Source organism: Procambarus clarkii, chromosome 81 (assembly GCF_040958095.1).
Source record: "Procambarus clarkii isolate CNS0578487 chromosome 81, FALCON_Pclarkii_2.0, whole genome shotgun sequence".
NCBI lineage: Eukaryota > Metazoa > Arthropoda > Malacostraca > Decapoda > Cambaridae > Procambarus > Procambarus clarkii.
In genome coordinates this window covers 2936574-2964509 of record NC_091230.1, presented here as the reverse complement: position 1 = coordinate 2964509, position 27936 = coordinate 2936574, and the positions used below count along the sequence as shown (strand labels likewise).

At 56.6% G+C, this 27936-nt stretch overlaps 1 protein-coding gene across 2 annotated transcripts in view; it reads left to right on the top strand.

Moving 5' to 3' along the window:
- Positions 1 to 27936, top strand: part of LOC123773105 (Brahma-associated protein 60) — a 201009-nt gene that overhangs the window by 113249 nt on the left and 59824 nt on the right. For both annotated transcript variants that reach the window (XM_069315598.1, XM_069315597.1), the window contains exons 6-7: positions 16803 to 16946; positions 26602 to 26823. In XM_069315598.1, coding sequence (XP_069171699.1) covers positions 16803 to 16946; positions 26602 to 26823 — 366 coding nt within the window. The remainder of the gene's footprint in view (positions 1 to 16802; positions 16947 to 26601; positions 26824 to 27936) is intronic.

The window sequence follows — 27936 nt, the reverse complement described above, 5'->3', positions numbered from 1 at the left end:
GGTGAGGGGGGCGTGGTGGTGGTGAGGGGGGCGTTGGTGGTGGTGAGGGAGGCGTTGGTGGTGGTGAGGGAGGCGTGGTGGTGGTGAGGGAGGCAGTGGTGTTGGTGAGGGAGGCAATGGTGGTGGTGAGGGAGGCAGTGGTGGTGGTGAGGGACGTGTTGGTGGTGGTAAGGGAGGCAGTGGTGGTGGTGAGGGGGGCAGTGGTGGTGGTGAGGGAGGCGTTGGTGGTGGTGAGGGAGGCAGTGGTGGTAAGGGAGGCAGTGGTGGTGGTGAGGGAGGCAGTGGTGGTGGTGAGGGAGGCGTTGGTGGTGGTGAGGGGGGCGTTGGTGGTGGTGAGGGGGCGTTGGTGGTGGTGAGGGGGTCATTGGTGGTGGTGAGGGAGGCGTTGGTGGTGGTGAGGGAGGCGTTGGTGGTGGTGAGGGAGGCATTGGAGGTGGTGAGGGAGGCGTTGGTGGTGGTGAGGGAGGCATTGGAGGTGGTGAGGGAGGCGTTGGTGGTGGCGAGGGAGGCGTTGGTGGTGGTGAGGGAGGCAGTGGTGGTGGCGAGGGAGGCGTTGGTGGTGGTGAGGGAGGCAGTGGTGGTGGTGAGGGAGGCAGTGGTGGTGGTGAGGGAGGCAGTGGTGGTGGTGAGGGAGGCGTTGGTGGTGGTGAGGGAGGCGTTGGTGGTGGTGAGGGAGGCGTTGGTGGTGGTGAGGGAGGCGTTGGTGGTGGTGAGGGAGGCGTTGGTGGTGGTGAGGGAGGCGTTGGTGGTGGTGAGGGAGGCGTTGGTTGGTGGTGGTGAGGGAGGCGTTGGTGGTGGTGAGGGAGGCGTTGGTGGTGGTGAGGGAGGCGTTGGTGGTGGTGAGGGAGGCGTTGGTGGTGGTGAGGGAGGCAGTGGTGGTGGTGAGGGAGGCAGTGGTGGTGGTGAGGGAGGCAGTGGTGGTGGTGAGGGAGGCAGTGGTGGTGGTGAGGGAGGCAGTGGTGGTGGTGAGGGAGGCAGTGGTGGTGGTGAGGGAGGCGTTGGTGGTGGTGAGGGAGGCGTTGGTGGTGGTGAGGGAGGCAGTGGTGGTGGTGAGGGAGGCGTTGGTGGTGGTGAGGGGGGCGTTGGTGGTGAGGGAGGCAGTGGTGGTGGTGAGGGAGGTGGTGGTCGTGGTGAGGGAGGCAGTGGTGGTGGTGAGGGGGGCGTGGTGGTGGTGAGGGAGGCAGTGGTGGTGGTGAGGGAGGCAGTGGTGGTGGTGAGGGAGGCAGTGGTGGTGGTGAGGGAGGCGTTGGTGGTGGTGAGGGAGGCGTTGGTGGTGGTGAGGGAGGCAGTGGTGGTGGTGAGGGAGGCGTTGGTGGTGGTGAGGGGGGCGTTGGTGGTGAGGGAGGTGGTGGTGGTGGTGAGGGAGGCAGTGGTGGTGGTGAGGGAGGCAGTGGTGGTGGTGAGGGAGGCAGTGGTGGTGGTGAGGGAGGCAATGGTGGTGGTGAGGGAGGCAGTGTGGTGGAGAGGGAGGCAGTGGTGGTGGTGAGGGACGTGTGGTGGTGGTGAGGGAGGCGTTGGTGGTAAGGGAGGCAGTGGTGGTGGTGAGGGGGGCATTGGTGGTGGTGAGGGAGGCAGTGGTGGTGGTGAGGGAGGCAGTGGTGGTGGTGAGGGAGGCAGGCGTGGTGGTGGTGAGGGAGGCAGTGGTGGTGGTGAGGGAGGCAGTGGTGGTGGTGAGGGAGGCAGTGGTGGTGGTTGAGGGACGTGTTGGTGGTGGTGAGGGAGGCAGTGGTGGTGGTGAGGGAGGCAGTGGTGGTAAGGGAGGCAGTGGTGGTGGTGAGGGAGGCAGTGGGTGGTGGTGAGGAGGCAGTGGTGGTGGTGAGGGGAGGCAGTGGTGGTGGTGAGGGAGGCAGTGGTGGTGGTGAGGGGGGCAGTTGGTGGTGGTGAAGGGTGGCAGTGGTGGTGGTGAGGGGGCAGTGGTGGTGGTGGTGAGGGACGTGTTGGTGGTGGTGAGGGAGGCGTTGGTGGTAAGGGAGGCAGTGGGTGGTGGTGAGGGGGGCAGTGGTGGTGGTGAGGGAGGCATTGGTGGTGGTGAGGGAGGCAGTGGTGGTGGTGAGGGAGGCAGTGGTGGTGGTGAGGGAGGCAGTGGTGGTGGTGAGGGAGGCAGTGGTGGTGGTGAGGGAGGCAGTGGTGGTGGTGAGGGAGGCATTGGTGGTGGTGAGGGAGGCGTTGGTGGTGGTGAGGGAGGCGTTGGTGGTGGTGAGGACGCGTTGATGGTGGGTGAGGGAGGCGTTGATGGTGGTGAGGGAGGCGTTGTTTGTGGTGAGGGAGGCGTTGGTGGTGGTGAGGGAGGCGTTGATGGTGGTGAGGGAGGCAGTGGTGGTGGTGAGGGAGGCAGTGGTGGTGGTGAGGGAGGCGTTGGTGGTGGTGAGGGAGGCGTTGGTGGTGGTGAGGGAGGCGTTGATGGTGGTGAGGGAGGCAGTGGTGGTGGTGAGGGACGTGTTGGTGGTGGTGAGGGAGGCAGTGGTGGTGGTGAGGGAAGCAGTGGTGGTGGTGAGGGAGGCAGTGGTGGTGGTGAGGGAGGCAGTAGTGGTGGTGAGGGAGGCAGTGGTGGTGGTGAGGGAGGCAGTGGTGGTAAGGGAGGCAGTGGTGGTGGTGAGGGAGGCAGTGGTGGTGGTGAGGGAGGCAGTGGTGGTGGTGAGGGAGGCAGTGGTGGTGGTGAGGGAGGCAGTGGTGGTGGTGAGGGAGGCAGTGGTGGTGGTGAGGGAGGCAGTGGTGGTGGTGAGGGGGGCAGTGTGGTGGTGAGGGAGGCGTTGGTGTGGTGAGGGAGGCATTGGTGGTGTGTGAGGGAGGCAGTGGTGGTAAGGGAGGCAGTGGTGGTGGTGAGGGAGGCAGTGGTGGTGGTGAGGGAGGCAGTGGTGGTGGTGAGGGAGGCAGTGGTGGTGGTGAGGGAGGCAGTGGTGGTGGTGAGGGAGGCAGTGGTGGTGGTGAGGGAGGCGTTGGTGGTGGTGAGGGAGGCGTTGGTGGTGGTGAGGGAGGCATTGGTGGTGGTGAGGGAGGCATTGGTGGTGGTGAGGGAGGCAGAGGTGGTGGTGAGGGAGGCGTTGGTGGTGGTGAGGGGGGCGTTGGTGGTGAGGGAGGCAGTGGTGGTGGTGAGGTGGTGGTGGTGGTGAGGGAGGCAGTGGTGGTGGTGAGGGGGGCGTTGGTGGTGGTGAGGGAGGCAGTGGTGGTGGTGAGGGAGGCAGTGGTGGTGGTGAGGGAGGCAGTGGTGGTGGTGAGGGAGGCGTTGGTGGTGGTGAGGGAGGCAGTGGTGGTGGTGAGGGAGGCGTTGGTGGTGGTGAGGGGGGCGTTGGTGGTGAGGGAGGCAGTGGTGGTGGTGAGGGAGGTGGTGGTGGTGGTGAGGGAGGCAGTGGTGGTGGTGAGGGGGGCGTTGGTGGTGGTGAGGGAGGCAGTGGTGGTGGTGAGGGAGGCAGTGGTGGTGGTGAGGGAGGCAGTGGTGGTGGTGAGGGAGGCAGTGGTGGTGGTGAGGGAGGCAGTGGTGGTGGTGAGGGAGGCGTTGGTGGTGGTGAGGGAGGCATTGGTGGTGGTGAGGGAGGCATTGGTGGTGGTGAGGGAGGCAGTGGTGGTGGTGAGGGAGGCAGTGGTGGTGGTGAGGGAGGCAGTGGTGGTGGTGAGGGAGGCGTTGGTGGTGGTGAGGGAGGCGTTGGTGGTGAGGGAGGCAAGTGGTGGTGGTGTGAGGGAGGCAGTGGTGGTGGTGAGGGAGGCGTTGGTGGTGGTGAGGAGGCGTGATGGTGGTGAGGGAGGCCAGTGGTGGTGGTGAGGGGACGTGTTGGTGGTGGTGAGGGAGGCATTGGTGGTGGTGAGGGACGTGTTGGTGGGTGGTGAGGGAGGCAGTGGTGGTGGTGTGAGGGAGGCGTTGATGGTGGTGAGGGAGGCAAGTGGTGGTGGTGAGGGAGGGGTTGATGGTGGTGAGGGAGGCAGTGGTGGTGGTGAGGGACGTGTTGGTGGTGGTGAGGGAGGCAGTGGTGGTGGTGAGGGAGGCGTTGGTGGTGGTGAGGGAGGCGTTGGTGGTGGTGAGGGAGGCAGTGGTGGTGGTGAGGGAGGCGTTGGTGGTGGTGAGGGAGGCGTTGGTGGTGGTGAGGGAGGCAGTGGTGGTGGTGAGGGACGTGTTAGTGGTGGTAAGGGAGGCAGTGGTGGTAGTGAGGGGGGCAGTGGTGGTGGTGAGGGAGGCGTTGGTGGTGGTGAGGGAGGCAGTGGTGGTAAGGGAGGCAGTGGTAGTGGTGAGGGAGGCAGTGGTGGTGGTGAGGGAGGCAGTGGTGGTGGTGAGGGAGGCGTTGGTGGTGGTGAAGGGGGCGTTGGTGGTGGTGAGGGGGGCGTTGGTGGTGGTGAGGGGGGCGTTGGTGGTGGTGAGGGAGGCGTTGGTGGTGGTGAGGGAGGCGTTGGTGGTGGTGAGGGAGGCAGTGGTGTTGGTGAGGGAGGCAATGGTGGTGGTGAGGGAGGCAGTGGTGGTGGTGAGGGACGTGTTGGTGGTGGTAAGGGAGGCAGTGGTGGTGGTGAGGGGGGCAGTGGTGGTGGTGAGGGAGGCGTTGGTGGTGGTGAGGGAGGCAGTGGTGGTAAGGGAGGCAGTGGTGGCGGTGAGGGAGGCAGTGGTGGTGGTGAGGGGGGCAGTGGTGGTGGTGAGGGAGGCAGTGGTGGTGGTGAGGGGGGCAGTGGTGGTGGTGAAGGGGGCAGTGGTGGTGGTGAGGGGGGCAGTGGTGGTGGTGAGGGAGGCGTTGGTGGTGGTGAGGGAGGCATTGGTGGTGGTGAGGGAGGCAGTGGTGGTAAGGGAGGCAGTGGTGGTGGTGAGGGAGGCAGTGGTGGTGGTGAGGGAGGCAGTGGTGGTGGTGAGGGAGGCAGTGGTGGTGGTGAGGGAGGCAGTGGTGGTGGTGAGGGAGGCAGTGGTGGTGGTGAGGGAGGCAGTGGTGGTGGTGAGGGAGGCGTTGGTGGTGGTGAGGGAGGCGTTGGTGGTGGTGAGGGAGGCATTGGTGGTGGTGAGGGAGGCAGAGGTGGTGGTGAGGGAGGCGTTGGTGGTGGTGAGGGGGGCGTTGGTGGTGAGGGAGGCAGTGGTGGTGGTGAGGTGGTGGTGGTGGTGAGGGAGGCAGTGGTGGTGGTGAGGGGGGCGTTGGTGGTGGTGAGGGAGGCAGTAGTGGTGGTGGTGAGGGAGGCAGTGGTGGTGGTGAGGAGGCCAGTGGTGGTGGTGAGGGAGGAGTTGGTGGTGGTGAGGAGGCAGTGGTGTGGGTGAGGGAGGCGTTGGTGGTGGTGAGGGGGGCGTTGGTGGTGAGGGAGGCAGTGGTGGTGGTGAGGGAGGTGGTGGTGGTGGTGAGGGAGGCAGTGGTGGTGGGTGAGGGGCGTTGGTGGTGGTGAGGGAGGCAGTGGTGGTGGTGAGGGACGGCAGTGGTGGTGGTGAGGAGGCAGTGGTGGTGGTGAGGGAGGCAGTGGTGGTGGTGAGGGAGGCGTTGGTGGTGGTGAGGGAGGCATGGTGGTGGTGAGGGAGGCATTGGTGGTGGTGTGAGGGAGGCAGTGGTGGTGGTGAGGGAGCAGTGGTGGTGGTGAGGGAGGCAGTGGTGGTGGTGAGGGAGGCGTTGGTGGTGAGGGAGGCAGTGGTGGTGGTGAGGGAGGCGTTGGTGGTGGTGAGGGAGGCGTTGGTGGTGGTGAGGGAGGCGTTGATGGTGGTGAGGGAGGCAGTGGTGGTGGTGAGGGACGTGTTGTTGGTGGTGAGGGAGGCATTGGTGGTGGTGAGGGACGTGTTGGTGGTGGTGAGGGAGGCAGTGGTGGTGGTGAGGGAGGCGTTGATGGTTGGTGAGGGAGGCAGTGGTGGTGGTGAGGGAGGGGTTGATGGTGGTGAGGGAGGCAGTGGTGGTGTGAGGGACGTGTTGGTGGTGGTGAGGGAGGCAGTGGTGGTGGTGAGGGAGGCGTTGGTGGTGGTGAGGGAGGCGTTGGTGGTGGTGAGGGAGGCAGTGGTGGTGGTGAGGGAGGCGTTGGTGGTGGTGAGGGAGGCGTTGGTGGTGGTGAGGGAGTGGTGGTGGTGGTGAGGGAGGCAGTGGTGGTGGTGAGGGACGTGTTAGTGGTGGTAAGGGAGGCAGTGGTGGTAGTGAGGGGGGCAGTGGTGGTGGTGAGGGAGGCGTTGGTGGTGGTGAGGGAGGCAGTGGTGGTAAGGGAGGCAGTGGTAGTGGTGAGGGAGGCAGTGGTGGTGGTGAGGGAGGCTAGTGGTGGTGGTGAGGGAGGCGTTGGTGGTGGTGAAGGGGGCGTTGGTGGTGGTGAGGTGGGCGTTGGTGGTGGTGAGGGGGGCCGTTGGTGGTGGTGAGGGAGGCGTTGGTGGTGGTGAGGGAGGCGTTGGTGGTGGTGAGGGAGGCAGTGGTGTTGGTGAGGGAGGCAATGGTGGTGGTGAGGGAGGCAAGTGGTGGTGGTGAGGGACGTGTTGGTGGTGGTGAGGAGGCGTTGGTGGTAAGGGAGGCAGTGGTGGTGGTGAGGGGGGCAGTGGTGGTGGTGAGGGAGGCGTTGGTGGTGGTGAGGGAGGCAGTGGTGGTAAGGGAGGCAGTGGTGGCGGTGAGGGAGGCAGTGGTGGTGGTGAGGGAGGCAGTGGTGGTGGTGAGGGAGGCAGTGGTGGTGGTGAGGGAGGCAGTGGTGGTGGTGGTGAGGGAGGCGTTGGTGGTGGTGAGGGGGGCGTTGGTGGTGGTGAGGGAGGCAGTGGTGGTGGTGAGGGAGGCAGTGGTGGTGGTGAGGGAGGCGTTGGTGGTGGTGAGGGAGGCATTGGTGGTGGTGAGGGAGGCGTTGGTGGTGGTGAGGGAGGCAGTGGTGGTGGTGAGGGAGGCGTTGGTGGTGGTGAGGGAGGCGTTGGTGGTGGGTGAGGGAGGCGTTGGTGGTGGTGAGGGAGGCGTTGGTGGTGGTGAGGGAGGCGTTGGTGGTGGTGAGGGAGGCGTTGGTGGTGGTGAGGGAGGCGTTGGTGGTGGTGAGGGAGGCGTTGGTGGTGGTGAGGGAGGCAGTTGGTGGTGGTGAGGGAGGCGTTGGTGGTGGTGAGGGAGGCGTTGGTGGTGGTGAGGGAGGCGTTGGTGGTGGTGAGGGAGGCGGTGGTGGTGGTGAGGGAGGCGTTGGTGGTGGTGAGGGAGGCGTTGGTGGTGGTGAGGGAGGCGTTGGTGGTGGTGAGGGAGGCGTTGGTGGTGGTGGAGGGAGGTCGTTGGTGGTGGTGAGGGAGGCAGTGGTGGTGGTGAGGGAGGCAGTGGTGGTGGTGAGGGAGGCAGTGGTGGTGGTGAGGGAGGCAGTGGTGGTGGTGAGGGAGGCAGTGGTGGTGGTGAGGGAGGTGTTGGTGGTGGTGAGGGAGGCAGTGGTGGTGGTGAGGGAGGCAGTGGTGGTGGTGGTGAGGGAGGCGTTGGTGGTGGTGAGGGAGGCGTTGATAGTGGTGAGGGAGGCAGTGGTGGTGGTGAGGGAGGCGTTGATGGTGGTGAGGGAGGCAGTGGTGGTGGTGAGGGACGTGTTGGTGGTGGTGAGGGAGGCAGTGGTGGTGGTGAGGGAGGCAGTGGTGGTGGTGAGGGAGGCAGTGGTGGTGGTGAGGGACGTGTTGGTGGTGGTGAGGGAGGCATTGGTGGTGGTAAGGGAGGCAGTGGTGGTATGGGAGGCAGTGGTGGTGGTGAGGGAGGCAGTGGTGGTGGTGAGGGAGGCAGTGGTGGTGGTGAGGGAGGCAGTGGTGGTGGTGAGGGAGGCAGTGGTGGTGGTGAGGGGGGCAGTGGTGGTGGTGAGGGAGGCAGTGGTGGTGGTGAGGGAGGCAGTGGTGGTGGTGAGGGAGGCAGTGGTGGTGGTGAGGGAGGCAGTGGTGGTGGTGAGGGAGGCAGTGGTGGTGGTGAGGGAGGCAGTGGTGGTGGTGAGGGAGGCAGTGGTGGTGGTGAGGGAGGTGTTGGTGGTGGTGAGGGAGGCAGTGGTGGTGGTGAGGGAGGCAGTGGTGGTGGTGGTGAGGGAGGCGTTGGTGGTGGTGAGGGAGGCGTTGATAGTGGTGAGGGAGGCAGTGGTGGTGGTGAGGGAGGCGTTGGTGGTGGTGAGGGAGGCGTTGATGGTGGTGAGGGAGGCAGTGGTGGTGGTGAGGGAGGCGTTGGTGGTGGTGAGGGAGGCGTTGGTGGTGGTGAGGGAGGCGTTGGTGGTGGTGAGGGAGTGGTGGTGGTGGTGAGGGAGGCAGTGGTGGTGGTGAGGGACGTGTTAGTGGTGGTGTGGGAGGCAGTGGTGGTGGTGAGGGAGGCAGTGGTGGTGGTGAGGGGGGCAGTGGTGGTGGTGAGGGAGGCAGTGGTGGTGGTGAGGGGGGCAGTGGTGGTGGTGAGGGGGGCAGTGGTGGTGGTGAGGGAGGCAGTGGGTGGTGAGGGAGGCATTGGTGGTGGTGAGGGAGGCAGTGGTGGTAAGGGAGGCAGTGGTGGTGGTGAGGGAGGCAGTGGCTGGTGGTGGAGGGAGGCAGTGGTGGTGGTGAGGGAGGCAGTGGTTGGTGGTGGTGAGGGAGGCAGTGGTGGTGGTGAGGGGGGCAGTGGTGGTGGTGAGGGAGGCAGTGGTGGTGGTGAGGGAGGCAGTGGTGGTGGTGAGGGAGGCAGTGGTGGTGGTGAGGGAGGCAGTGGTGGTGGTGAGGAGGCGTTGGTGGTGGTGAGGGAGGCGTTGGTGGTGGTGAGGGAGGCGTTGTTGGTTGGTGTGGGAGGCATTGGTGGTGGTGAGGGGGGCGTGGTGGTAAGGGAGGTGGTGGTGGTGGTGAGGGAGGCAGTGGTGGTGTTGAGGGAGGCAGTGGTGGTGGTGAGGGGGGCGTTGGTGGTGGTGAGGGAGGCAGTGGTGGTGGTGAGGGAGGCAGTGGTGGTGGTGAGGGAGGCAGTGGTGGTGGTGAGGGAGGCAGTTGGTGGTGGTGAGGGAGGCGTTGGTGGTGGTAAGGGAGGCGTTGGTGGTGGTAAGGGAGGCGTTGGTGGTGGTGAGGGAGGCAGTGGTGGTGGTGAGGGAGGCGTTGGTGGTGGTGAGGGAGGCGTTGGTGGTGGTGAGGGAGGCGTTGGTGGTGGTGAGGGGGGCGTTGGTGGTGAGGGAGGCAGTGGTGGTGGTGAGGGAGGCGTTGGTGGTGGTGAGGGAGGGAGTGGTGGTGGTGAGGAGAGCGTTGGTGGTAAGGGAGGGGGGTTGTGGTGGTGGTGAGGGAGGGGGGTTGTGGTGGTGGTGAGGGAGGCGTTGGTGGTGGTGAGGGGGGCGTTGGTGGTGAGGGAGGCAGTGGTGGTGGTGAGGGAGGTGGTGGTGGTGAGGGAGGCAGTGGTGGTGGTGAGGGGGGCGTTGGTGGTGGTGAGGGAGGCAGTGGTGGTGGTGAGGGAGGCAGTGGTGGTGGTGAGGGAGGCAGTGGTGGTGGTGAGGGAGGCGTTGGTGGTGGTGAGGAAGGCATTGTTGGTGGTGAGGGAGGCAGTGGTGGTGGTGAGGGAGGCGTTGGTGGTGGTTGAGGGGGCGTAGGTGGTGAGGGAGGCAGTGGTGGTGGTGAGGGAGGTGGTGGTGGTGGTGGTGAGGGAGGCAAGTGGTGGTGGTGAGGGGGGCGTTGGTGGTGGTGAGGGAGGCAGTGGTGGGTGGTGAGGGAGGCAGTGGTGGTGGTGAGGGAGGCAGTGGTGGTGGTGAGGGAGGCAGTGGTGGTGGTGAGGGAGGCGTTGGTGGTGGTGAGGGAGACATTGGTGGTGGTGAGGGAGGCAGTGGTGGTGGTGAGGGAGGCAGTGGTGGTGGTGGTGAGGGAGGCGTTGGTGGTGGTGAGGGGGGCGTTGGTGGTGAGGGAGGCAGTGGTAGTGGTGAGGGAGGCAGTGGTGGTGGTGAGGGAGGCGTTGGTGGTGGTGAGGGAGGCGTTGATGGTGGTGAGGGAGGCATTGGTGGTGGTGAGGGAGGCGTTGGTGGTGGTGAGGGAGGCGTTGGTGGTGGTGAGGGACGTGTTGGTGGTGGTGAGGGAGGCGTTGATGGTGGTGAGGGAGGCAGTGGTGGTGGTGAGGGAGGCGTTGGTGGTGGTGAGGGAGGCGTTGGTGGTGGTGAGGGAGGCATTGGTGGTGGTGAGGGAGGCGTTGGTGGTGGTGAGGGAGGCGTTGTGGTGGTGAGGGAGGCAGTTGGTGGTGGTGAGGGAGGCGTGGTGGTGGTGAGGGAGGCATTGGTGGTGGTGAGGGAGGCGTTGGTGGTGGTGAGGGAGGCGTTGGTGGTGGTGAGGGAGGCATTGGTGGTGGTGAGGGAGGCGTTGGTGGTGGTGAGGGAGGCGTTGGTGGTGGTGAGGGATGCGTTGGTGGTGGTGAGGGAGGCGTTGGTGGTGGTGAGGGAGGCGTTGGTGGTGGTGAGGGAGGCAGTGGTGGTGGTGAGGGAGGCAGTGGTGGTGGTGAGGGAGGCAGTGGTGGTGGTGAGGGAGGCAGTGGTGGTGGTGAGGGAGGCAGTTGTGGTGGTGGTGAGGGAGGCAGTGGTGGTGGTGAGGGAGGGCAGTGGTGGTGGTGAGGGAGGTGTTGGTGGTGGTGAGGGGAGGCAGTGGTGGTGGTGAGGGAGGCAGTGGTGGTGGTGGTGAGGGAGGAGTTGATAGTGGTAAGGGAGGCAGTGGTGGTGGTGAGGGAGGCGGTTGATGGTGGTGAGGGAGGCAGTGGTGGTGGTGAGGGACTGTGTTGGTCGTGGTGACGGGAGGCAGTGGTGGTGGTGAGGGAGGCAGTGGTGGTGGTGAGGGAGGCAGTGGTGGTGGTGAGGGAGGCAGTGGTGGTGGTGAGGGACGTGTTGGTGGTGTGTGAGGGAGGCATTGGTGGTGGTGAGGGAGGCAGTGGTGGTAAGGGAGGCAGTGGTGGTGGTGAGGGAGGCAGTGTGTGGTGGTGAGGGAGGCAGTGGTGGTGGTGAGGGAGGCAGTGGTGGTGGTGAGGGAGGCAGTGGTGGTGGTGAGGGGGGCAGTGGTGGTGGTGAGGGAGGCAGTGGTGGTGGTGAGGGAGGCAGTGGTGGTGGTGAGGGAGGCAGGTGGTGGTGGTGAGGGAGGCATTGGTGGTGGTTGAGGGAGGCAGTGGTGGTGGTGAGGAGGCGTTGGTGGTGGTGAGGGACGTCGTAGGTGGTGGTGATGGGAGGCATTGGTGGTGGGGGTGAGGGGGGCGTTGGTGGGTAAGGGAGGTGGTGGTGGTGGTGAGGGAGGCAGTGGTGGTGTTGAGGGAGGCAGTGGTGGTGGTGAGGGGGGCGTTGTTGGTGGTGAGGGAGGCTAGTGGTTGGTGGTGAGGGAGGCAGTGGTGGTGGTGAGGGAGGCAGTGGTGGTGGTGAGGGAGGCAGTGTGGTGGTGAGGGAGGCGTTGGTGGGTGGTGTAAGGGAGGCATTGGTGGTGGTGAGAGGAGGCAGTGGTGGTGGTGAGGGAGGCGTTGGTGGTGGTGAGGGAGGCAGTTGGTGGTGGTGAGGGAGGCGTTGGTGGTGGTGAGGGGGCGTTGGTGGTGAAGGAGGCGTTGGTGGTGGTGAGGGAGGCGTTGGTGGTGGTGAGGGAGGGAGTGGTGGTGGTGAGGGAGGCGTTGGTGGTAAGGGAGGGGGTTGTGGTGGTGGTGATGGAGGGCGTTGTGGTGGTGAGGGAGGCGTGGTGGTGGTGAGGGGGCGTGGTGGTGAGGGAGGCAGTGGTGGTGGTGAGGGAGGTGGTGGTGGTGAGGGAGGCAGTGGTGGTGGTGAGGGGGGCGTTGGTGGTGGTGAGGGAGGCAGTGGTGGTGGTGAGGGAGGCAGTGGTGGTGGTGAGGGAGGCAGTGGTGGTGGTGAGGGAGGCGTTGGTGGTGGTGAGGAAGGCATTGGTGGTGGTGAGGGAGGCAGTGGTGGTGGTGAGGGAGGCGTTGGTGGTGGTGAGGGGGGCGTTGGTGGTGAGGGAGGCAGTGGTGGTGATGAGGGAGGTGGTGGTGGTGGTGGTGAGGGAGGCAGTGGTGGTGGTGAGGGGGGCGTTGGTGGTGGTGAGGGAGGCAGTGGTGGTGGTGAGGGAGGCAGTGGTGGTGGTGAGGGAGGCAGTGGTGGTGGTGAGGGAGGCGTTGGTGGTGGTGAGGGAGGCATTGGTGGTGGTGAGGGAGGCAGTGGTGGTGGTGAGGGAGGCAGTGGTGGTGGTGAGGGAGGCGTTGGTGGTGGTGAGGGGGGCGTTGGTGGTGAGGGAGGCAGTGGTAGTGGTGAGGGAGGCAGTGGTGGTGGTGAGGGAGGCATTGGTGGTGGTGAGGGAGGCGTTGATGGTGGTGAGGGAGGCAGTGGTGGTGGTGAGGGACGTGTTGGTGGTGGTGAGGGAGGCATTGGTGGTGGTGAGGGACGTGTTGGTGGTGGTGAGGGAGGCAGTGGTGGTGGTGAGGGAGGCGTTGATGGTGGTGAGGGAGGCAGTGGTGGTGGTGAGGGAGGCGTTGATGGTGGTGAGGGAGGCAGTGGTGGTGGTGAGGGACGTGTTGGTGGTGGTGAGGGAGGCATTGGTGGTGGTGAGGGACGTGTTGGTGGTGGTGAGGGAGGCAGTGGTGGTGGTGAGGGAGGCAGTGGTGGTGGTGAGGGAGGCGTTGGTGGTGGTGAGGGAGGCAGTGGTGGTGGTGAGGGAGGCGTTGGTGGTGGTGAGGGAGGCGTTGGTGGTGGTGAGGGAGGCGTTGGTGGTGGTGAGGGAGGCGTTGGTGGTGGTGAGGGAGTGGTGGTGGTGGTGAGGGAGGCAGTGGTGGTGGTGAGGGACGTGTTAGTGGTGGTGGTGAGGGACGTGTTAGTGGTGGTAAGGGAGGCGTTGGTGGTAAGGGAGGCAGTGGTGGTGGTAAGGGAGGCAGTGGTGGTGGTGAGGGGGGCAGTTGTGGTGGTGAGGGGGGCAGTGGTGGTGGTGAGGGAGGCGTTGGTGGTGGTGAGGGAGGCAGTGGTGGTAAGGGAGGCAGTGGTGGTGGTGAGGGAGGCAGTGGTGGTGGTGAGGGAGGCAGTGGTGGTGGCGAGGGAGGCGTTGGTGGTGGTGAGGGGGGCGTTGGTGGTGGTGAGGGGGGCGTTGGTGGTGGTGAGGGAGGCGTTGGTGGTGGTGAGGGAGGCGTTGGTGGTGGTGAGGGAGGCAGTGGTGGTGGTGAGGGAGGCAGTGGTGGTGGTGAGGGAGGCAGTGGTGGTGGTGAGGGAGGCAGTGGTGGTGGTGAGGGGGGCGTTGGTGGTGGTGAGGGAGGCGTTGGTGGTGGTGAGGGAGGCGTTGGTGGTGGTGAGGGAGGCGTTGGTGGTGGTGAGGGAGGCGTTGGTGGTGGTGAGGGAGGCGTTGGTGGTGGTGAGGGAGGCAGTGGTGGTGGTGAGGGAGGCGTTGGTGGTGGTGAGGGAGGCAGTGGTGGTGGTGAGGGAGGCAGTGGTGGTGGTGGTGAGGGAGGCAGTGGTGGTGGTGGTGAGGGAGGCAGTGGTGGTGGTGAGGGAGGCAGTGGTGGTGGTGAGGGAGGTGTTGGTGGTGGTGAGGGAGGCAGTGGTGGTGGTGAGGGAGGCAGTGGTGGTAAGGGAGGCAGTGGTGGTGGTGAGGGAGGCAGTGGTGGTGGTGAGGGAGGCAGTGGTGGTGGTGAGGGAGGCAGTGGTGGTGGTGAGGGAGGCAGTGGTGGTGGTGAGGGAGGCAGTGGTGGTGGTGAGAGAGGCGTTGGTGGTGGTGAGGGAGGCGTTGGTGGTGGTGAGGGAGGCATTGGTGGTGGTGAGGGAGGCAGTGGTGGTGGTGAGGGAGGCGTTGGTGGTGGTGAGGGGGGCGTTGGTGGTGAGGGAGGCAGTGGTGGTGGTGAGGGAGGCAGTGGTGGTGGTGAGGGAGGCGTTGGTGGTGGTGAGGGAGGCGTTGGTGGTGGTGAGGGAGGCGTTGGTGGTGGTGAGGGACGTGTTGGTGGTGGTGAGGGAGGCATTGGTGGTGGTGAGGGGGGCGTTGGTGGTAAGGGAGGCAGTGGTGGTGGTGAGGGAGGTGGTGGTGGTGGTGAGGGAGGCAGTGGTGGTGGTGAGGGAGGCATTGGTGGTGGTGAGGGAGGCAGTGGTGGTGGTGAGGGAGGCAGTGGTGGTGGTGAGGGAGGCAGTGGTGGTGGTGAGGGAGGCAGTGGTGGTGGTGAGGGAGGCATTGGTGGTGGTGAGGGAGGCAGTGGTGGTGGTGAGGGAGGCAGTGGTGGTGGTGAGGGAGGCAGTGGTGGTGGTGAGAGAGGCGTTGGTGGTGGTGAGGGAGGCGTTGGTGGTGGTGAGGGAGGCATTGGTGGTGGTGAGGGAGGCAGTGGTGGTGGTGAGGGAGGCGTTGGTGGTGGTGAGGGAGGCGTTGGTGGTGGTGAGGGGGGCGTTGGTGGTGAGGGAGGCAGTGGTGGTGGTGAAGGAGGCAGTGGTGGTGGTGAGGGAGGCGTTGGTGGTGGTGAGGGAGGCGTTGGTGGTGGTGAGGGAGGCGTTGGTGGTGGTGAGGGACGTGTTGGTGGTGGTGAGGGAGGCATTGGTGGTGGTGAGGGGGGCGTTGGTGGTAAGGGAGGCAGTGGTGGTGGTGAGGGAGGTGGTGGTGGTGGTGAGGGAGGCAGTGGTGGTGGTGAGGGAGGCAGTGGTGGTGGTGAGGGAGGCAGTGGTGGTGGTGAGGGAGGCAGTGGTGGTGGTGAGGGAGGCAGTGGTGGTGGTGAGGGAGGCATTGGTGGTGGTGAGGGAGGCATTGGTGGTGGTGAGGGAGGCAGTGGTGGTGGTGAGGGAGGCAGTGGTGGTGGTGAGGGAGGCAGTGGTGGTGGTGAGGGAGGCAGTGGTGGTGGTGAGGGAGGCAGTGGTGGTGGTGAGGGGGGCGTTGGTGGTGGTGAGGGAGGCAGTGGTGGTGGTGAGGGAGGCTGTGGTGGTGGTGAGGGAGGCAGTGGTGGTGGTGAGGGAGGCAGTGGTGGTGGTGAGGGAGGCGTTGGTGGTGGTGAGGGAGGCATTGGTGGTGGTGAGGGAGGCAGTGGTGGTGGTGAGGGAGGCGTTGGTGGTGGTGAGGGAGGCGTTGGTGGTGGTGAGGGGGGCGTTGGTGGTGAGGGAGGCAGTGGTGGTGGTGAGGGAGGCGTTGGTGGTGGTGAGGGAGGGAGTGGTGGTGGTGAGGGAGGCGTTGGTGGTGAGGGAGGGGGGTTGTGGTGGTGGTGAGGGAGGGGGGTTGTGGTGGTGGTGAGGGAGGGGGGTTGTGGTGGTGGTGAGGGAGGGGGGTTGTGGTGGTGGTGAGGGAGGGGGTTGTGGTGGTGGTGAGGGAGGGGGGTTGTGGTGGTGGTGAGGGAGGGGGGTTGTGGTGGTGGTGAGGGAGGGGGGTTGTGGTGGTGGTGAGGGAGGGGGGTTGTGGTGGTGGTGAGGGAGGGGGGTTGTGGTGGTGGTGAGGGAGGGGGGTTGTGGTGGTGGTGAGGGAGGGGGGTTGTGGTGGTGGTGAGGGAGGGGGGTTGTGGTGGTGGTGAGGGAGGGGGTTGTGGTGGTGGTGAGGGAGGGGGGTTGTGGTGGTGGTGAGGGAGGGGGGTTGTGGTGGTGGTGAGGGAGGGGGGTTGTGGTGGTGGTGAGGGAGGGGGGTTGTGGTGGTGGTGAGGGAGGGGGGTTGTGGTGGTGGTGAGGGAGGGGGGTTGTGGTGGTGGTGAGGGAGGGGGGTTGTGGTGGTGGTGAGGGAGGGGGGTTGTGGTGGTGGTGAGGGAGGGGGGTTGTGGTGGTGGTGAGGGAGGGGGTTGTGGTGGTGGTGAGGGAGGGGGGTTGTGGTGGTGGTGAGGGAGGGGGGTTGTGGTGGTGGTGAGGGAGGGGGGTTGTGGTGGTGGTGAGGGAGGGGGGTTGTGGTGGTGGTGAGGGAGTGTAGGGTGGTCATGTTTGTAAGAATGGCGGAGGGGAGGAAGGTTGCTGACCACACATGGTTGCCAAACCTCTCATCCATTCTGTATTAAAAATTTCAATCTTAGCTGTAAAATATTTGTGCATAAATGTTACTTTTCGTGTATTAATATACATTATTGATCATGAACATGTTTTATTGTTTCCTGTAGAAAACAACAGCTGACTTGGCATTGTGTGGTGGTGTGTGGGGCCGGGTACTGGGTGTGGGGGTGGGGGAGGGTTCCTGGGGGTGTGAGAGGAGACTTGTCAACCCATCAATTATGGACTGCTGACTCCACGCCACATGTTTATCTCGATATTCACAAAATTAAGAGAGAAAATTTTACCATTTCAGTGGCTTGTAACACATTGCTCTATCATATTCCTTATTCAAAATGAAGAATGCATAATAAATGGATGTTTGTCAGTGGTGAGGGGGATGTATTAGGGGGTTAGGAAGTCAGCTAGCTCGTCTATATTTTTTTGTATTTTTATTTGTCGGGTGAGTTGAATGAGACGCTTCCAAGCCTGCTGCCTCAATCCACTCCATGGATGGTGTCGTTGGTATGGTGGGTGTGGGGGATGGTGTGGGTGGTGTGGTGGATGGTGTGGGTGTTGGGTATGGTGTGGGTGGTGGGGCAAGTGGTGTGGGGGATGATGTGGGTGGTGTGGGGGATGATGTGGGTGGTGTAGGGGGATGGTGTGGGGGGTGGTGTAGGGGATGGTGTGGGGGGTGTGGAGGATGGTGTTGGTGGTGGGGGGATGGTTAATGCCCCATCTCAGATTATTATTGACACCTAAAGGGCATGAAAGATATTATAATGAAGCAGTGCCCAACGAAGAAACAAACTAAAATTCAAAAGTATTTGGTACGGTTTCACAGTAGGCCTACAGAACCAGCACTAGCAAGGACTCCCTTCATGAGTCAGGTGCAATGTTTCCTAATGCTAATGTGTCCTGGCATATGGTTGGGGCCGGACGGATGGAACGAATTCCACACTGGAACGAATCGGCTTCGCCCCATATAGTTCGTTCAAGTGAGGACACACTATATATTTATTTTATTTATTTATTTAAATAAAAATTGTTTGGTGTCTTAACTTTTTTACTTACATTAATTTCAGAATGACCCGAGTAAACTGAAACGCAAGTTTTCTTCGTTCTTTAAATCCCTTGTAATCGAGTTGGATAAAGACCTTTATGGCCCAGACAATCATCTGGTCGAGTGGCATCGAACAGCAACTACCCAGGAAACCGATGGTTTTCAGGTATGTTTAGTTTGTTACTTTTCTTTCAGCCAATATTGGTATCCAGTATGTGCATGGGTATGGAAAAATTAAGGATCTGATTAACACTTTCGCGCTCCGTGGAAACTCGCAGTTGACAGGGGGGTCATGGCCCCTCCGTGCGGGTAAGCGCGTGGTGACACCCAAATGTGTATACTCGTTCCAGCTTTCTCACCTTAATTCTCGTGCTATGTTGCTCGTTTTGGTATCATTGTGTTCACAATTAAATTCTCTACAGGTGTGTATAAATATAATGTCCAAAAGCCTAGCGTGACTCCCAACAGCAAAGCGTAAAGTCGGCAAAAACGCACAAAATCAGTAACATGTGCATTCTCGTTCCATTTTTTTACCTTAATTCTCGTGCTACGTTGCTCGTTTTGGTATCATTGTGTTCGCAATTAAATTCCCTACAGATGTGTATGAATAAAATGTACAAAAGGCTGGAGTGCCTCCCCGCAGAAAAGCCTAAAGTTACCCGTGAACGAGCACCATTTTGTACATTGCAACCTAATGTTCAACTCGTTCAATTTGATAACATCGAATTTCGTGCTACGTCGCTCGTTTTGGTATCAAATTGTTCGCAATAAAAAGGCGAGTATTTTAAAACTAGTCCCAGAATAATAAAGCAATAACTGGATTTTTAACAAATATTTTAATTCTGGACGCTCATCATCACAAATTTATTTATATCTTTCAAGTTTTCTGACATAAATATTTGTGTTATATCTTTCATTTTGGTATCAAATTGTTCGCAATAAAAAGGCGCGCATTTTAAAACTAGTCCCAAGATAATAGGACAATAAATAGAATTTTAACAAATATTTTAATATTCGGACCATAGGCCTATTTATAATATTTCAAGTGTTTGGACATCAAGTTTCATGTTATATCTTTGATTTTGGTATCAAATTGTGTGCAATCTAAAGGCGCTTATTTTAAAACCACTACCAGATTGATCTGATAAAATTTAAATTTTTAAAAAGTATTTTAATGAGTGACTCAGTACTGCGTCGTTGGAACACATTCAGTAGAAAAATGAGTGACGAGATAGTCAGTCTGTGGAACCTCAAAGTGTTAAGTGTGGCACTTATCACTATCGCCCACGGACGACGCAGCATTGCGTCGCTTTTTTATTAGACGGAGTTCCAGGCTGTGTCGCTATCGGCGGCAAATTGGCGGCGGCTTCGGGAAGGGCGCGCCGCGGTTTTGGACATTATATGCATATACGCTTGTGTTTGGAATTTCATTGCGAACACAATGATACCAAAATGAAAGTCCTAGGACTAGAATTGAGGTACGAAAGTTGAAAAGAGAAAACCACTTTATTTTTCTTTATTAGCGCTCACTGGGGTAATGCTCCGTCACTTTCTCTGTTTGCTGTGGTTGTTACACCTGGATTTTGAACTTTATATATGCATATAGTCCTGTAGGGAATTCTATTGTGAACACAATGATACCAAAATGAAAGACCTAAGACGAGAATTGAGGTGACCAAAGTGAAAAGAATGTACACATTTTATTGCTCTTGTGCGATCCCATATAACTCGCTCTCACTTTCTCTGTTTGCTGCGAGTGGTAAGCCGGGCTTTTTGAGTTTATGTGCATTTACGCCTCTAGATAATTCTATTGCGAACACATTGATACCAAATTGATAAACCTATCGCGAGAATTGAGGTGACAAAGTTGAAGAGAGTATACACTTCTCAGTATTACTGCGCTCTCTAATGGATGGCCTGGAGCTCTCTTCTGGGTAACCGCGGCCTGCTTTCATCATGTTGGCGGGTAGAGCGCTCTACGGTTTTTGACATTATATGCATATACTTCTGTTGGGAAATCTATTGCGAACACATTGATACCAAAATGAAAGACCTAGGACCAGAATTGAGGTGACCAAAGTGAAAAGAATGTACACATTTTCTTGCTCTTGCGCGATCCCGGATAACTCGCTCTCACTTTCTCTGTGTGCTGCGGGTGGTAAGCCGGGCTTTTTGAGTTTATGTGCATTTACGCCTCTAGATAATTCTATTGCGAACACATTGATACCAAATTTAATATCTTAGCACAAGAATTGAAGTGACAAAGTTGAAAAGAGTATACACTTCTCAGAATTACCGCGCTCTCCTCTCGCCCTCCCAGGGAACGCCAATCCCCACCTTAGGTAGTGCGGCGTTCCCGGGCGCAAAACGCGAAAGTGTTAAACAGTTAGCTAGCTTCAGGAAGCTTCCAGGGCTCACCCAGAAACTGGCATTTTATTACATTCAATACTGGTTTTTTGAGTTCAGATATGAAGGGAAGTCAAGAAGGGAAGAACTCTTTAAATAAGAATGAATATTTCAACACAAAATGTCCAGTTTTTCATATAAAAGGTACCAACCGAATAAGATCAACAAACCACCTCGATGAAAGCAGCCACAATACTATTTACTAGGATGATTTTTTAGCAAGAGGAGAAGAATGGCTAAAAATGACCAGACTCTACCACCAACTCTGTCAAATGCTAGAGGACGCAAACACAGTGGCCTCCTTACTAGATCTTCGCATATAAACACCAAGTAAAGCATCCAGCACTTCCACAAACATAACATCATTTTTATTTGCCAACATTCAGAGTATAAAAAGATGCAAATGTAACAAAGCGCACTTCATAGATGGCCTCCTACATGAGGCAAATGCGTGTTTGCAGCCTTAATGAAAACTCACACCAAGGACTACCATGATGGTGAAATATGGATTTCGGAGTACAATCTTTTCAGATGTGATACGAAACACAGGCTACAGGGTGGGGTCAGCCTGTACATCAAGGACACACTCATCTGTACTGAGCTGCTAAACACCTCAAATGATAAGGTGGAAGTGCTGATAATCAAAGAAGAGATCTTAAATGTAGTTATTGTCCTTGTATATAAGTCACCGGAGGCAAATCACTAGCAGTTTAAAGACCAACTAATGAAAATAGAACACTGCTTGGAAAACCTCACAAATCCAGACCCAAACATCATCCTGTTTGGGGATTTCAACCTATAGCACCTAAAATCGAATATCATAGCTGATACAGTTGTATCAGAGAATTCCAGAAAGTAGCCTAAATAAACAGTCACATGCAAATGACCTGCTACAGATGTGCGACAGATTTGCCTTAAACCAGCAAATAGTAGAACCAACTAGGAAGAACAAGCTGGACCTCATTTTCACTAATAATGATGAATTGATAAGGAACATAATGATTACAAATATCTGTTACTCAGATCACAACTTAATTGAAGTTCTGACAAGCATGGGGAATAGACCTTCAAAACCAATCCAGATTCCCAGTGGAGGATATTTCAGCAAATTCATCTTTAATAATAAACAGATAAACTGAGAGCAAATAAACCAAGACTTCACAAAAATAAGCTGGGAAGAACAGCTAGAAAATGTATACCTGAACCAGTGCCTGGAAAAAATAAGCTCAGTAGCACTAGAAATATGCTCAAACCGCATGCCCCTAAGAAAAAAACTGAAGAGATGCAGATTGGAACGGGAACGTCGTTCCCTCTATGGGCGAAGAAAACAAGTCACAGAACAACTTGAGAGTCGCACCTTCTCTCAAGAATGTTGAAGAAGGTTATGTAGAGAAATAGAAACAATTGAACTAAAGCTACAGGAATCATACAAAACCCAGGAGAGGCAAAGAGAGCAAAAGGCCATCAGTGAAATAGAGAGAAATCCGAAATTGTTTTCTCCTGTGCAAAATCAAGATCAAAAACCGCAACTAGTATCGGGCCCCTGCAAAAGGGAGATGGAACTTTCACTGATGACAAAAAAGAAATGAGCGAAATACTGAGGAATCAGTATGACTGGTTTCAGCGAGCCACTGAACACACTGAAGATTGATAACCCAAATGAATTTTTCATGGATATGATACCAACATCAAATTATATATCAGTTGTCACCCTATCCCCACTGGATTTTGAAGAAGCCATAGATAGTATGCCTATGCACTCTGCACCAGGCCCTGGTTTTTGGAAAACTATATTCATCAAGAACTGTAAAAAACCACTATCGCAGGCCCTTCACATTCTTTGGAGACAAAGCCTAGATACTGGCATTATCCCTGACATAATAAAAACAGCAGAGATAGCTCCACTCCATAAAGGAGGAAATAAGGCAGAGGCAAAAAATTACAGACGATAGCACTAACATCGCACATTATAAAATTTTTTGAGAGAGTGCTAAGAAGTAAGATCACAAAATACATGGAATCACAGCATCTCCATAACCCCGGCCAACATGGTTTTAGAACAGGGCGCTCTTGCCTATCACAGTTGCTAGACCACTGTGACATGGCACTAGATGCCATGGAAGACAAACAAAACGTTGATGTCCTTTACACAGATTTTGCAAAAGCCTTCGACAAATGTGACCATGGTGTTATTGCACATAAAATGCATTCAAAAGGAATTACCGGAAAAATAGGCATATGGATCTACAATTTCCTGACTAATAGAACCCAATGTGTAATAGTCAACAAAATCAAATCCGGTCCATGAACCGTGAAGAGCTCAGTCCCCCAGGGTACTGTTCTTGCTCCAGTACTTTTTCTCATCCTCATATCAGACATAGACAAGGACACAACCTATAGTACTGTATCATCCTTTGCAGATGACACTAGGATTTTTATGATAGTAGACAACATAGAGGACACAGCAAACCTCCAATCAGATGTAAATCAGGTCTTTCTATGGGCTACTGAAAATAATATGGTGTTTAACGAAGATCCAGCTCATGCGCTACGGAAAAATTGAAAATATAAAAACGGAAACCACGTACAAAATGCAGTCAAATCATAACATAGAACGAAAAGGCAATGTAAAGGATTTGGGTGTCGTAAAGGATATAAAGGATGATCATGTCGGAAGATCTTTCCTTTAAAGAACACAATAAAGTAGCCGTCACAACTAAAAAGAAAAATGACAGGTTGGATAGCAAGAACCTTTCACACCAGAGATGCTATACCGGTGATGACACTTTTCAAGACGCTAGTGCTCTCTAGAGTGGAATACTGCTGCACAGTGACAGCCCCTTTCAAAGCTGGAGAAATTGCTGACCTGGAGAGTGCGCAGAGATCCTTTACTGCTAGGATCCACTCATTAAAACATTTAAACTATTGGGACCGACCAGAGAGCCTAAATCTGTATTCTCTTGAGTGCAGGCGGGAGAGATACATAATAATTTACACTTGGAAAATAGAGGGACTGGTCCTAAACCTGCATACAGAAATGACATCACATGAAACCAGAAGGCATGGCAGGATGTGCAGAATACCCCTATTGAAAAGCAGAGTTGCAACAGGTACTCTGAGGGAGAACTCTATCAACATCAGAGGCCTGAGGCTGTTCAACGAACTTCCACTACACATAAGGGGCATAACTGGCCGACCCCTCACAGTGTTCAAGAGAGAATTTGACAAACACCTCCAAAGGATACCTGATCAACCAGGCTGTGATTCATACGTTAGGCTTTGAGCAGCCGCGTCCAACAGCCTGGTTGACCAGTCCAACAACGAGGAGGCCTGGTTGACCAGTCCAACAATGAGGAGGTCTGGTCGACGACCGGGCCGTGTGGTCGCTAAGTCCCGGAATCACCTTAAGGTAACCTCAAGGTAAGGTAAGGCAGAGCACAGTGGTACTAGTGTTGGAAACAGGTTTGGGATGAAAGAAATTGTTTAGCTTGAGAATAGGCACAGTTGATGAAATGTAAGGGATATCCAAGGCAATCATGAAACTGAGGGGTCACTGATGCATAGAGTGCGAAGGAAGATAGACTAGAACACTTTTCTTAACAGGAGGAGGATGGTAGAAAAAGAAGTCAATGTACATACCACCATGCATGAGTTTGTAGTAAGTACATCAAGAAAAGTAAGGAGGGAATTAGATTCCCATTCAACTTTGAAATTGATAGGAGCCTGATTGTTAAGAAAGGAGAAGAAAGACTGGAAAAGACTCGGGTCATGAGGCCATAGAGTAAAAATGTCATCAACATTACACACACAAATCACACTAACGTGATGCATCAAATGAACAAATCCACATATCCTCGTCATGGCCCGTGTGGATTTGTTCATGTCATCAACATAGCGAAGAGATCGAGAGAGAGAGAGAGAGAGAGACAGAGAGAGAGATCGAGAGACAGAGAGAGAGATCGAGAGAGAGATCGAGAGATCGAGAGAGAGAGAGAGAGATCGAGAGACAGAGAGAGAGATCGAGAGACAGAGAGAGAGATCGAGAGACAGAGAGAGAGATCGAGAGACAGAGAGAGAGATCGAGAGACAGAGAGAGAGATCGAGAGAGAGAGATCGAGAGAGAGAGAGATCGAGAGAGAGAGAGATCGAGAGAGAGAGAGAGATCGAGAGAGAGATCGAGAGAGAGAGAGAGAGAGAGAGAGAGAGCGATCGATCGAGAGAGAGAGAGAGAGAGAGAGAGAGAGAGAGAGAGAGAGAGAGCGCGATCGAGAGAGAGAGAGAGAGAGAGAGCGCGATCGAGAGAGAGAGAGAGAGCGATCGAGAGAGAGAGCGATCGAGAGAGAGAGAGAGAGAGAGAGAGAGAGAGAGAGAGAGAGAGAGAGAGAGAGAGAGAGAGAGAGAGAGAGAGAGAGAGAGCGATCGAGAGAGAGAGAGAGAGCGATCGAGAGAGAGAGAGAGAGAGAGAGAGAGAGAGAGAGAGAGAGAGAGAGAGAGCGATCGAGAGAGAGAGAGAGCGATAGAGAGAGAGAGAGAGAGAGAGAGAGAGAGAGAGAGAGAGAGAGAGAGCGATCGAGAGAGAGAGAGAGAGAGCGATCGATCGATCGAGAGAGAGAGAGCGATCGAGAGAGAGAGAGAGAGAGAGAGAGAGAGAGAGAGAGCGAGAGAGCGATCGATCGAGAGAGAGCGAGAGAGCGATCGATCGATCGAGAGAGAGAGCGAGAGAGCGATCGAGAGAGAGAGAGAGAGCGAGAGAGCGATCGAGAGAGAGAGCGAGAGAGCGATCGAGAGAGAGAGAGAGAGCGAGAGAGAGCGATCGAGAGAGAGAGAGAGAGAGCGATCGAGAGAGAGAGAGAGCGATCGAGAGAGAGAGAGAGCGATCGATCGATCGAGAGAGAGAGAGCGATCGATCGAGAGAGAGAGAGAGAGAGCGATCGATCGAGAGAGAGAGAGAGAGAGCGATCGATCGAGAGAGAGAGAGCGATCGATCGAGAGAGAGAGAGCGATCGAGAGAGAGAGAGAGAGAGAGAGAGCGATCGAGAGAGAGAGAGAGAGAGAGAGAGCGATCGATCGAGAGAGAGAGAGAGAGCGATCGATCGATCGAGAGAGAGAGAGCGATCGAGAGAGAGAGAGCGATCGAGAGAGAGAGAGAGAGCGATCGAGAGAGAGAGAGAGAGAGCGATCGAGAGAGAGAGAGAGAGCGATCGATCGAGAGAGAGCGATCAATCGAGAGAGAGAGAGAGCGATCGATCGAGAGAGAGAGAGAGCGATCGATCGAGAGAGAGAGAGCGATCGATCGAGAGAGAGAGAGAGAGCGATCGATCGATCGAGAGAGAGAGCGATCGATCGATCGAGAGAGAGAGCGATCGATCGATCGAGAGAGAGAGAGCAATCGATCGATCGATCGAGAGAGAGAGCGATTGATCGAGAGAGAGAGAGAGCGATCGATCGATCGAGAGAGAGAGTGATCGATCGAGAGAGAGCGATTGATCGAGAGAGAGCGATCGATCGATCGAGAGAGAGAGCGATCGATCGATCGAGAGAGAGAGAGCGATCGATCGAGAGAGAGAGAGCGATCGATCGATCGAGAGAGAGAGCGATCGATCGATCGAGAGAGAGAGCGATCGATCGATCGAGAGAGAGAGCGATCGATCGATCGAGAGAGAGAGAGAGCGATCGATCGAGAGAGAGAGAGAGCGATCGATCGAGAGAGAGAGAGAGCGATCGAGAGAGAGCGATCGAGAGAGAGAGAGCGATCGAGAGAGAGAGAGCGATCGAGAGAGAGAGAGAGAGGGAGAGAGAGAGAGAGAGAGAGAGAGAGAGAGAGCGATCGAGAGAGAGAGAGAGAGAGAGAGAGAGCGATCGAGAGAGAGAGAGAGAGAGAGAGAGAGAGAGAGAGAGAGAGAGAGAGCGATCGAGAGAGAGAGAGAGAGAGAGAGCGATCGAGAGAGAGAGAGAGAGAGAGCGATCGAGAGAGAGAGAGAGAGAGAGCGATCGAGAGAGAGAGAGAGAGCGATCGAGAGAGAGAGAGAGAGAGAGAGAGCGATCGAGAGAGAGAGAGAGAGAGAGAGAGCGATCGAGAGAGAGAGAGAGAGAGAGAGAGAGAGAGAGAGAGAGAGAGAGAGAGAGAGCGATCGAGAGAGAGAGAGAGAGAGAGAGAGAGAGAGAGAGAGAGAGAGAGCGATCGAGAGAGCGAGAGAGCGATCGAGAGAGAGAGAGCGATCGATCGATCGAGAGAGAGAGCGATCGATCGAGAGAGAGAGCGCGATCGAGAGAGAGAGAGAGCGATCGAGAGAGAGAGAGAGAGAGAAAGAGAGCGATCGAGAGCGATCGATCGATCATGGGAAGAAAAACAGTTACAAAGTATTCCATATAGAGATTGGCAAGACCAGGGAGGAGAGAGGGAACCCATAGCGACACCGAAAGTTTGAGAGAAGCCTTTTCCATTGAAAGAGAAGAGGAGTCAACATAGTCTGATGATTTCGAGAAAAACATCAGTATGAAGTGGGACATAAAGAAAGCCCATAGTCAGTCGCCTTCTGACAAAGGAAAGAAAGAATAAAAACTTTAAAGGGAACATAAGTTAATAGAGAGTTGACATCAACACAAAGCATCTTACAGGAAGGCTGGAGGCACAGTCTTCCTATGAAGTCCTGAGTGTGACGAAGGTGAGCAGGAGAAACAGTACCAAGATAAGGAGTCAGAATTTTGGCAAGCCAGGAGGCAAGAGATAGCCGACAGAGCCTCCTGAAGAAATGATAGGACAAAGAGGAGCGCCAGGTTTTTGAATCTTAAATAGACCATAGAAATAAAGAGGAGAAGGGCAAATGACACAGAAACATTATTAGAGCGAAGTCAGGAGGACAAAGACTAAGAGAGCTGTCTTAGTTTGTGGTTGAAGTTAGTTCTAAGGCGATCCAAAGGGTTAGAAATCAGATGAGCATATGTGCAGGAGTCAGAGAGCAAAACCTCAGTCGGCTGGTGGTAGTCCACATGGTCCAGGACAACCACTGAATTGCCTTTGTTGGAAGGAAAGATAACAATAGAGTTGTTAGCCTTCAGGGAGGCATGGGCAAGCTGGAAGTGATGAGGAGGGTGGTGATTTTTAGAAAACAAACAAACAAACAAACAAAAGTGGGGATAAGGGCCTCCCCCCCCCCCTTCCCCTGAAGGAAGACAAAAAAACTAACTGTCAAGAGTGGGGGATAAGGGACCCTCCTGAAGGAAGATGGGTCCTTAAAGAATACTAGAGTAAAATATTACTCCTCTTTTTCCATATAATTTAGTAATATTGCAGTTAAGTTTGGTAATTGGAACATAGTGAGAACATTTTCTGTAAACATTGATCATATATATCAATTTTGCTTAATGCTGTGTTATTCATATATCATATATTTTCAACAATCTTTCCCCAACAGGTAAAGCGACCTGGAGATAAAAATGTCCGGTGCACCATCCTGCTTTTGCTGGATTATCAGCCACATCAGTTCAAGTTGGATCCACGTCTAGCCCGCCTTTTGGGAGTGCACACACAGACACGCCCTGTTATCATTACAGCACTCTGGCAGTATATTAAAACTCACAAGTTGCAAGACAGTCATGAGAGAGAATACATCAATTGTGACAAGTATCTGGAACAGGTTAGTCTTGTGAATTTTTCCTGATGCCAAATGTGTGCTGTTAATGTACCTGTGTTGTACCTGGATGAGATGCTGGGAGTTCTACTCTCCAAGCCCAGCCTGGCGCTGAGTTAGACTTGTGATCTTGGTCCAACAGGCTGCTGCTTGGAGCATCTCACAGGCCCACATATCCACTACATCCCAGTTGGTCTGGCATGTCTTGCAGAAAACTGTCCATTTTTTTCTTGAAGACATCCACTTTTGTTCGAGCAATATTTCTTATACCTGCTGGGAGGATATTCAACAACTGTGGACCTCAGATGTACACACAGTGCTCTCTAATGGTGCCTTTGGGGAGTTCACTCATTGTTCACTCCAGTATGTTGTTATTTTTCTGTGCAAATTTGGGACGTGGCCCTCCTCCTTCGGAGGGTTCAGAGTTTGCGGGGCAGGCCTCTTTCCCTGCGCTCTGTCAGGTCATCTTGGAGTGGGTGCACTTGGGCTTGGTCGGAACGTCTTCATCCCTCGGGTGGATTTCCCGCCTGTTTCCAGTCCCGAAACAAATCTGAGGTTCATTCTGGATTTGTTTCATCAGAACCCCTGTGTCTTTTGCTGCTCCTTTTGGATGTTACCTATGTCTCAGGTGAGCATGCGGACTACTCAGGTTCATTACCTGAACCAAAGGGGTTCGCTACAATCCTTGCATCTTTGGGGGTGTTTGCTTCGGAGTGACTCGTCTGCTGAGTTTTCAGTATTTGACTCTCCTGGCAGTTTATATCCAGGGGTGTGTTCAGCATCCTGGCGGATGGCCTCTTGGTTCATTCCCCTGTCCATGGAATGGACGGTAGACGCTGTCTCGTTCAGTTAGCTCTTCCGGACGTACAGGCGCCTGGGGGTGGACCTCTTCGTGTCAGCATGGTCGAGGCATCTCCCGGTATATGTGGCGCCCTTCACAGACTGCGAGACCATTGGGGTAGATTCCTTTTAGCAGGACTGGTTGAGGTGGTGTTACCTGTCCTTTTTTCCCCTGGTTCTGCTGTTGCTCCAGGTCCTGGGTTGCTTGGAGCCTTACCAGGGTAGTCCTGTTAGCCCCTTGGTGGCCGGCCCTGCCTTAGTTTCAGGCGCTGCTTGCTC